Source organism: Rana temporaria, chromosome 1 (genome assembly GCF_905171775.1).
Source record: "Rana temporaria chromosome 1, aRanTem1.1, whole genome shotgun sequence".
Lineage (NCBI taxonomy): Eukaryota > Metazoa > Chordata > Amphibia > Anura > Ranidae > Rana > Rana temporaria.
In genome coordinates this window covers 245,234,519-245,245,146 of record NC_053489.1, presented here as the reverse complement: position 1 = coordinate 245,245,146, position 10,628 = coordinate 245,234,519, and the positions used below count along the sequence as shown (strand labels likewise).

The 10,628-nt window shown below is 43.2% G+C and overlaps 1 protein-coding gene across 1 annotated transcript; it reads left to right on the top strand.

Annotated features, from left to right (window-relative positions):
• The first annotated feature begins 7,923 nt into the window (after positions 1–7,923).
• LOC120945654 (olfactory receptor 10A7-like) lies at positions 7,924–10,320 on the top strand. Its single transcript, XM_040360017.1, has 2 exons — positions 7,924–8,037; positions 9,358–10,320. The coding sequence occupies exons 1-2, from the start codon at positions 7,924–7,926 to the stop codon at positions 10,318–10,320; spliced, it is 1,077 nt and encodes a 358-aa protein (XP_040215951.1).
• Positions 10,321–10,628: the final 308 nt, after the last annotated feature.

Genomic DNA, 10,628 nt, shown 5'->3' with positions numbered 1-10,628 from the left:
AGCCCCAGGCCTAAATCCACCGTGAACGGAGAGTGATCGGAAGTGTGTCTCGGGTGATATTGGGATGACTTGACCATGGTCAACATCGGGCCATTCCCCAGGCCCAGGTCAATTCTGGATAGCCCCCCCACCGAGGCTGACTGGCAGGAGAATACCTTTGCATCAGGGTTGTGCATCCTCCATACATCTGTTAATCCCAGTTCAGTGACCAACCGAGCGAAAGGGGTAGGTCCCCTCCTCCCATGTACATCCCCCCCCCCTGTACACCCTCGCCTATCCTTCTCAAAATCTAGGAGATTATTAAAGTCCCCGAGGACCAGCACAGGAATACCAGGGAGACATGATATAAATTCAACCAGCAGTTTTATAACGTAGGATGAGAACGGTGGCGGGATATACACCCCCGCCAACACGCACTTCATCCCATAAAGGGAGCAATATAGGAAGACGTATCTACCCTCGGGGTCAATCTTGGCATCAATATACGTGTATTGGGTGCCTTGCCTAATCATTATGCTCACTCCGCGTGAGTACACGGTATGGGTGGAGTGGTACTGATGGCAAAACTGCCTTGGTGCTAATTTTAGTGTGGACCCCGCTGGGAGATGAGTCTCCTGTAAACAGATCACTTCCGCGCCCAACCTCTTGATGGTGCGCATCACCTCCAGGCGTTTAACCGGGGCACCTAGGCCACGAACATTCCATGATAAGCATCTCATTACCCTTGACATTGCATACCATACAACATATTAGCAGGATCATAACATAGTAACATGTATAAGCGACAATTATGATACAAGCAAAGGCAAATGGCAAACCAAAGGGCAAAAAGCATGTCCGGGGGGCTCACGATATTGGGAGAACTAGGTAGGCACATATCACGGTTTGGGCGTAGTAGAACAGTAGTCATATGGACCAGGAACAGATAGCACAAAAAGTTAACTTGGATACATAAGGGGGCATCCATGGGGGCTGCCGTGGTAGAAACCACTTTCAATTGGGTCAAATGCATTTCGGCCAACAGGGCCCGGATGACTTCAGTCAACGGATCTAGGTAGGGCCTAACAAAGCCCTCCAGGGGGCAACAGTGGAAGTGCACTTTATAGCGTCTTAAAACTTCTCAACAGCCAACTTCTAGCCCACAGCAACCAAAGTGAACAGTAACCGCCTTGCGACGAGTAACGTGGAAAGTATAACACTGGTTCGTCTTGTAAGAATAGTTCTCCTCTTCAGTCTGCGGGGCGTCTACCCCTAGCCTCCCTGATCGACTGTTCCTCTCGGTCTAGCCATTGTGCAGCAGCATTAGGGGACTCAAAAAATTGCACAGTGCCAAACACCTCCACTCGCAGTTTGGCCGGGTACAGCATAGCATATTTCAATTCAAGGCCTCTCAAACGACGTTTAACATCCATAAACTTGCCCCTCTTTTTCTGCAATTCAGCTGAGAAATCCGGGAACAAGGACACTTTGGTATTGTCCATTTTTAGGGCAGCCGGATTAATTCTAGCATTATATAAAATGGCATCTCTGTCCCGATAGTGCAGGAGCTTAAACAGAAAGGGTCTAGGTGGAGCACCGGGCTGTAATGGTCTGGACGGCACCCTGTGAGCCCGTTCAACAGAGAACATGGGGGAGAATGCTTCCCTCCCGAACGCAGCGATCAGCCATTTCTCAATGAATTCCACAGGGTTCTTCCCTTCCAGCTTTTCAGGGAGGCCTATAGCCCTCACATTATTTCTCCTCATCCTGTTCTCTAATTCTTCTAAACGAGAGGAATGCTGATCAATGATATGGTTGTTATAGGAGAGATCCCTCTGCATAGGCCCCAAGTCATCCTCAATGGTGCTCACCCTCTCCTCCAGAGCGGAGGCCCTCTCCCTCAGCTTCTGAGCGTCCTGTCTGAGAAAGGAGATCTCAGACTTCATCCCTTTGATTTCCGTGGTAAGGGCCGTGATAGACATATTGCAGGATGTTACAGCGGCAAATATGTCCCTCAGGGTGGGCTCTCCCTCTGTAGCAGGGCTCACTGGGGTTTGGGGCCTAGTGGATTCCGGGTTAGGAGTACTCACTGTGTCCCATATCAAGCCGGCCTGTACCGAGTCCTCCAAGGGCACTGTATCGTCCGCTTCGGATCCTCCACCCGGCGAGTCCTCTGGAGAGCTGGAGGAGGCCACCTGATCTTTCGGTGGTGGTTTGGAGAACAATTTCTCCGCCGCCTCGCGGTGCTTCTCCTTGGCCGTGCGGCCTGTGTGCGCGCCATTTTGGGACATGTGCTCTGCGGATCTGTTCACCAGCTGCTTCTTGTTGGACGACATCGTGGGACCGGAGCGCCGGAAAAGGTATGGGTGTGATCCAGGTAACGTGAGGGGCACAACCGTGTGCCTCGGGTCGATGTGCGGTGACTTCCCCAGGAGTTTATCCAGGATTCTCGGCGGAGCTCACTTCAGCTGCGTCCGGCTACATACGCTGCCTGGCCACGCCCCATCAGGTGCCCTAACTTTAGTCAGCAAGTGTATTGCTGTCTAAAGTATGGCCGTCGTTCCCGCGTCGAAATTAAAAATTTAACGTCGTTTGCGTAAGCCGTCCGGGAATACGGAAGTACGCTACGCGCGTCGCCGTTCAAAAAAATGACGTCACGGCGTGCAAAGCAGGGCGGGAGTTAAGAAACGGAGCATGCGCAGTTGGTCCGGCGCGTGAGCGCGCCTAATTTAAATGGCACACACGTAGTTTTCATCGCAAGTGCTTGGTGAATCAGGCACTTGCGATGAAAAATTGCGGCGGTGTATCGTATCTAGGATACGTTACGCCGCCGCGATTCTACGTGAATCTGCCCCACAGTGCCTACAGTGAAATATGGTGGAGGTTCAATGATGTTTTGGGGTTGTCTTGCTGCCTCTGGTACTGGGTGCCTTGTATGTGTGCAAGGCATCATGAAATCTGAGGATTACCAAAGGATTTTGGGTCGTACTGTAGAGCCAAGTTTCAGAAAGCTGGGTTTGCGTCGGAGATCTTGGGTCTTCCAGCAGGACAATGACCCCAAACATACATCAAAAAGCACCCAGAAATGGATGGCAACAAAGCGCTGGAGAGTTCTAAAGTGTCCAGCAATGAGTCCAGATCTAAATCCCATGAACACCTGTGGAGAGATCTTAAAATTGCTGTTGGGAAAAGGCGCCCTTCCAATAAGAGAGACCTGGAGCAGTTTGCATGGGAAGAGTGGCCCAAAATTCCGGGTGAGAGGTATAAGAAGCTTATTGATGGTTATAGGGAGCGACTGATTTCAGTTATTTTTTCCAAAGGGTGTGCAACTAAATATTAAGTTAAGAGTGCCAAGAATTTTGACCAGCCCATGTTTGGAGTTTTGTGTGACATTATGTCCAATTTGCTTTTTTTTCCTCCCTTTTTTTTTGTTTTGTTCCAATACACACAAAGGGAATAAACATATGTATAGCAAAACAGTACTTTTCTGTGAGAAATACTTGATTTTCTGGAAAATTTTCTGGGGTGCCAACAATTTCGCCCATGACTGTACACACAGAAACCATGACACCCAAACAAAAGAAAGTACTTTCTCGAAACAGGGGTACTTAGGATTTTTTTTTTAGACCTCCAGGGGTACTTCACCATAAAAGGTTGAAAAACACTGCTTTAAAATAACTTTCTTTGATCATATGGTTTATATGTTTTTTATGAATTGTGACACAATTAACAACCACAAAGAGAAGTATCCTATTCATTTATTTATTTATCCATGTGTGTTCACGGCAGGAAGCCTTTGATTAGGTATGGGCCAACGGTTTGGCCAGAGCATAAGTTCGGGCCAAACTTTGATTGTTCAGACTTTCGGGAAACAACAAACATTATGCTGTGGTTGGGGGGGGGGGTAATTCGAAAGCCACGGAACCCTGTTGAAGTCTATGGGACACTTATGCCTTGTACACACGATTGGAATTTTCCGTCGGAATTCCGATGAAGCTGACTTCCATCAGTCTTGCATACACACTGTCAGACTAAATTCCGACCCTCCAAAACGTGGTGACGTAAAACACTACGACGAGCCGAGAAAAATGCTTCCGAGCATGCATCAACTTGATTCTGAGCATGCATGGGTTTTTTCTCCGTCGTTTTTTTTTTCTATATTTCTAAACACAGATGAAAACAAATTCTGATGGGACTCACACACGATCGGAATTTCCAATGAAAAAAGTCCATCTGACTTTTTTTATCGGAAATTCCGATCGTGTGTACGCGGCATAACATTTAAAACCAAAAGTGCTCATTTTAAAGGCTTATATGCAAGGTATTGTCATAAAAAGTGTTTGGGGACCCGGGTACTGCCCCAGACATGTATCAATGCAAAAAAAGTTTTAAAAACTGCAGTTTTTTCGGGAGCAGTGATTTTAATAATGCTTAAAGTGAAACAATAAAAATTTAATATTCCTTCAAATATTGTGTCTATAGTGTGCCTGTAAAGTGGCGCAGTGTTCCCATGTTTAGAACAGTACCACAGCAAAATGAAATTTCTAAAGGAAAAAAAGTAATTTAAAACTGATCGTGGCTGTAATTAATTGTCGGGTCTCAGCAATATAGATAAAACTTATTGAAAAAAACGGCATTGGGTCCCCCCACAGTCCATTACCAGGCCCTTTGGGTCTGGTATGAATATTAAGGGGAACCCTGTACCATAATTTAAAAAAAAAATTGCGTGGAGGTCCCTTCAAAATCCATACCAGGCTCTTCAGATCTGGTATGGATATTAAGGGAAACCCTGCGCCAATTCTTTTAAAAACAATGATGTAGTGGTCCCCACAAAAACCATATCAGATCCTTCAGGTCTGGTATGGATTTTAAGGGGAACCCTGTGCCAAAAAAAAATGGCATAGGGGTCCTCCCCAAAATCCATACCAGACCCTTATCCGAGCACGCAACCTGGCAGGCCAAAGGGTCTGGTAATGGACTGGGGGCAACCCATGCAGTTTTTTTTTATGAGTTTTATCTATATTGCCGAGACCCGACAATTCATTACAGCCCCGATCAGTTTTAAATTACTTTTTTTCCTTTAGAAATATAATTTTGCTGCGGGTCTGTTCTAAACACGGGAAAACTGTGCCACTTTACAGGCATACTATAGACACCCCCAGGCACGATATTTAAAGGAATATTTCATTTTTATTGTTTCACTTTAAGCATTTTTAAAATCACTGCTCCCAAAAAAAAACTATTTTTAAAACTTTTTTTGCATTGATACATGTCCCCTGGGGCAAGTTTAATGGCAATAACTTGCATATAAGCCTTTCAAATTAGCACTTTTGATTGTTCATGTTCATGTCCCATAGACTTTAAAGGTGTTTATGTGTTCGTCCAAATTTTTTGCCTGTTCGCAAGTTCTGGTGCGAACCGAACCGGGGGGGGGGGGGTGGGGGTCATCCTTACGTTTGATGCACAATATAGTATAAATACAGGCCCAGATTCTCAAAAGAGATACAACGGCGTATCTCCAGATACTCCGTCGTATCTCTGAGTTGCGCCGTCGTATCTATGCGCCTGATTCTTAGAATCAGTTACGCATAGATTTCCTTTAGATCCGACAGGCGTAAGTCTCTTACGCCGTCGGATCGTAACTGCATATTTACGCTGGGCGCTAGGGGCATAAAGTTACCCCTGCTATATGGTAGCGTAAGTGCGGCGTACCAATGTTAAGTATGGCCGTCGTTCCCGCGATGAAATTTGAAAATTTTACGTCGCTTGCGTAACTCGTCCGTGAATGGGGCTGGACGTAATTTACGTTCACGTCAAAACCAATACGTCCTTCCGGCGTATTAGGAGCAATGCACACTGGGAGATTTCCACAGACGGCGCATGCGTCGTTCGTGAAAAACGTCAATCACGTCGGGTCACAGAACATTTACATAAAACACGCCCCCCTGTTCCAAATTTGAATTAGGCGGGCTTACGCCAGCCTATTTACGCTACGGATTGAGAATACAGCACTTGCCCGTCTAAGTTGCGGAGGCGTAACGTAAATAGGTTACGTTACGCCAGCACAAAGTTACGCCAAACTACGAAAATCTGGCCCACAGATTGTAAAATAGGAACTATATTTATTTATTTATTTACAATCTTAAAGTGATTGTAAATGATCACCTTGTAAAATAACCGATTCAGTTTAAAATAGAAATGAAAGGTAAAACATGTTTGTGTAAATATATATATATATATATATATATATATATATATATACATATAATGTGGTAGTGTGGTACCCCACCGGTGTAGTGACCCAGAATTCTCAACTGGATGGGTTGAGGGGCTCCAGGTAGCTTATAATGTACAGAGGAAAGTGGCATTTCAGTGTCCTCATTATTTAATAAAATCCACTATAGGACCTGGAGCCCGGGGATTCCTTAGAGATCCGGGTGAGATGAAATCCCCAGTCCTGGGTCCAGATTTTGATATTCACCAGCACACTGACTGGTCAGGTGTGTGCTGGCCTATTTGTAGACACCTGACCATGGTTCTGGGCTCCACCCTCCCGAGGAGTCAAGGCTTGCAAGGGAGAACCCAGAGTGTGCAGGTATGCACTGGAGTAGCTGGAGAGTGCAGGCTGCACTGTGAAACCCAGAGGCCTGAGTCTGAGGTTGCTGACAGGAGTCAGGAGGGCTCCATGCGGGAGCCTGAGCAATGGTGCTGCTGCTGAAGAGAGCCAGGCGGCTTGGTATTTTTATTTGCATTTTTACATGTGTGAGCCAGGAGGCTGAACATACTACCATTTAATGTTGATGGTGAAAACCTCCTGCGAGGGAAACCACTTTTGTGTTCATTTCTGGAACTTTGTTTGATTTTCTTTAATAAAAGTGGACCAACAAGCCCTCAAAATGAAACATTTGTGTGGGACTGTTCTCGCTAGCGGGTGCTACACTTGAGCTAAACAACCCCCAAACATTATAATATATATATACATATATAAAACATTATCAATACCTTTTTTTTACCTATTTTATAAGTGATCACATTCCCTTTGTTCTCAGCTGTATAAGAGCTGGGGAAGAAGAAGCAGCAGCACACTGAACTCTCCAGTGAATGGCTGTGCAGTGGGGGAGTGTCAGGACAAGTCTGATCATTGGAGGTCAGCACACTGAGTTCCCAGCATAGCTAGAGAACTGACCACGGTGTGCTCCCCTGCTTAGTGTGGCCCGTTTTTAATAGGAAAGAACACAATGGATTCCACATAGTAAGCAATACAAAGAGAACAGGATACTTTCTCATTCAAGTAAATGGTACAGCAGCCACATCAAGAATATGAAGTGTTGGAGTAACAAACGCAGTGCTGCACCTTTTGTAAACCAATATTTTTCCATTACAAAAAGATGTTTACCTTGCTTAAAAAAAAAAAAAAACCTCTCTAGAGGTGCTTACAAAATGCAGTGTCCTGTGGACCCAGTGGAAATTAGCATAAAATTACTTACAGTAAACCTCCCAGAGACTTTACTCCTGAGGGGCTATCAAGGGAAGAGATAGATTTTAAAACACTATAATCCAGCCAGAAAATACCTTCTTTTTCACTTCAAGCCATTTGGAAAGCTTATGTCTAGATAGTAGTAAGTGATGGATTTCTTGTTTTAGAAAGCCACAAATATTTGGTTATATAAATTTGGTCATTATAGCACATTTAAAAATATGTACTAACTTTACAAAATCAAACAGAAATCATAAATGAAAAAATGTTAACACAAGTGCTAGCCATGTAAAGTTTTGCTTCTTTCGTTAAGATACAATTGTGTTGTGCAAATATACGCAACTTATATTCAAAATGAGTCTTTCACTGATACAACTGACATCTGAGATACAGCATTCTTATGTAATTTCTATGTTCTGCCAAAGTCTCTATCCATTTTTGAGTTTATAAGAAAAGGTTTTCAAGACATGAGAAAAGCAAATCAGACCAAATCAAAACCGACACCTGTTTTTACTTCTATATTTGTTCCTACCTACGAGATTTCACCTCACTTTCCTTCCATGAGACATGCTTTGTACCAGGTGCGACAAGCTTTCTCACATTATAAAAATAAAAATAAAAATGGGACTGTAATCAGGCTATGGTTTTTCATCTAGCAGGTAGGAGTATTTATTGATTTAAAAAAAATATATATATGGTTGGTCCATTAAAACAGATTAGTGTAGATTTACTAAAGTATATGCCCAAAAAAATCATGCATCAATCCTGTACAAACATGTAAATCATACACTCACTACATATAACGTATCTAATGCCAGATCTTTTTTTTTTATCATTTTGGATATATTGTTGGGTTAGAACTATCATGTTTTTATTGCTTCTTCTTTAACACAAATTGTTAAAGCAGTTTAGACTTTGCTTTGCTGCTGATAAAGTAAGTGTGTTCGGAGCCATTTGTGTTATACTGTTTAGTGAACATCAGTGTCTTCATCTGCAGCCTTGCCCAGTGTCCATCTGCAGCCTTGCTTGGTGTCCATCTGCAGCCTTCACCAGTGTCCATCTGCAGCCTTGCCCGGTGTCCATCTGCAGCCTTCCCCAGTGTCTATCTGCAGCCTTGCCCAGTGTCCATCTGCAGCCTTGCCCAGTGTCCATCTGCAGCCTTCCCCAGTGTCCATCTGCAGCCCTGCCCAAAATTGCAACATTGATCCAGATGTCCCGTGTATTAGGCTCCACTCGGCTCATTTCGCAGTCCCTCCCCTTAGCCCAGCTCCTATGATGGACACAACACCGGTCCAATGGTGGGACGTAAAGGCTAGGAGGCGGGACTGGGCGTGACTGTAAATGGAGCCGAGCCAAGCCTAGCCAAGTACACAGTACACTCGGCTCAGTCTATTTCAACAGCGCTCGCTCCTCTTCCCCTCAGAGACAGCGGGGATCAGCGTAAAACACGCACCCACGATTTTCCCCTGATTTTGAGATGAAAAACGTGTGTGTTATACCCCGATAAATACAGTACTTCAGAAAGATTTCATCTTACTTTCAATTGTGCCTATAAGTCAAGCTGAAGCGTGATAGTTCTGCAATATCCTGCAATAACCTGACAAGAGCTTTAACCTCTTCCCACTCTATTGAAATTAAAAAAGCTTAGATTTTGAGAGTGTGCACAATGAGGCAACCCTACTTGGATATTTGGCTGTTAAGCACCCATGGCAAGCCAGGACTGTACTGTATGCATTGGACATCAGTGTATGGTCAGAGAGATACAAAAACCTCAAAAATCCAATCACGCATATGGTCCATGATCCACGTGCAGCATGGCAGTTGATTCCTATTGTATTTCATTTGCAAAACATTTTGAAGCTGTTTTGCAAATGAACTGATTTATGTGTATATCTTTGCAGATTTTCAAAGAAGTGTCTATGGCTAGAAAAAATGAAACTCAAATGACTGAATTTGTCTTGATGGGACTCTCTTCTGAGTATCAACCAATTCTTTTTGGTGTATTTTTACTTATTTACATCTTCACTTTGACTGGAAATGTGATTATAATTTTGATTGTGACTCTAGTTTCACAGCTACAGACTCCCATGTATCTATTTCTCAGAAGCTTGTCTGCCACCGAGATGGTCTATACCACTGTAACTATGCCTCGGATGCTGAGAGACTTCTTGCATCAAGATAAAACAATTTCCATTCTAGGTTGTGCAGCCCAGTTCTACTTCTTTTGTTTCTTGGGAGCAGCAGAATGCTTTATACTTGCATTCATGGCTTATGATCGGTATTTGGCCATTTGTCACCCTCTTCATTACATGACAATGATGACAAAGTCAAAGTGTCTATACATTTCAGTAGGATCATGGGTGGCTGGTTTATTCTTACCCCTGGGTAATATCATTCTTGTGTTCGGCCTACATTTCTGTAATTCAAACATCATTGATCATTTCTTTTGTGATATAATACAAGTAGTTCGCTGGGTTTGTTCAGACACTCCTTTTACAATCTTATTTGTAATAAAGCTATATATTTTAATTTATACTTTTTTAGTCATACCTTTACCATTTTTACTCATACTTATATCCTATGTCCATATCCTTATTAATGTGTTTCGAATGCATTCTTCAACTGGACGTAAAAAGGCTTTTTCAACATGTGGCTCCCATCTTCTATCTGTATGCCTTTTCTTTGGTTCCGCCACCATAACCTACTTAAGAACAAAAGCTATTGATACTTATGGTGGACCCAAAGTTTGGTCACTTCTTTTTCTCGTGTTTGCTCCAATGCTTAACCCACTTATATATAGTCTTCGGAACAATGAAGTGAAAAAAGCCTTTCAAAAGCTTGTAGACAAAGCTTCGTATGGTTAATTTACATTTATATTTTCTAATTTTTATATATTTCATAAATAAATAATTAAAAATGTGTTTTGTTTTGAATATTTGGCATATTATTTAATTTTTACAAGAGATTCTGGGTATAAAAGGACATTGACTAGCATATGTAGGTACATTTGCAGGCAGCACGATACATTCAAGACAATTCACTGCCAAATTATATTTATGGTTACTTCAGGCCCAACATACACCAGCATGTAATGTGTGGTAAGACTATACCAACAGCTCATGCAACTATAAGATATGTGTACTTTAACACTGACAAACAAAGGTACAGCTGA

Excerpts from the sequence above, each read along its gene's own strand:
- LOC120945654 (XM_040360017.1), top strand. The coding sequence starts at position 7,924 with ATGAGAAAAGCAAATCAGACCAAATCAAAACCGACACCTGTTTTTACT. Across the intron at positions 8,038-9,357 it reads TGAGACATGCTTTGTACCAG|ATTTTCAAAGAAGTGTCTAT; the intron begins GTGCGACAAGCT and ends ATATCTTTGCAG.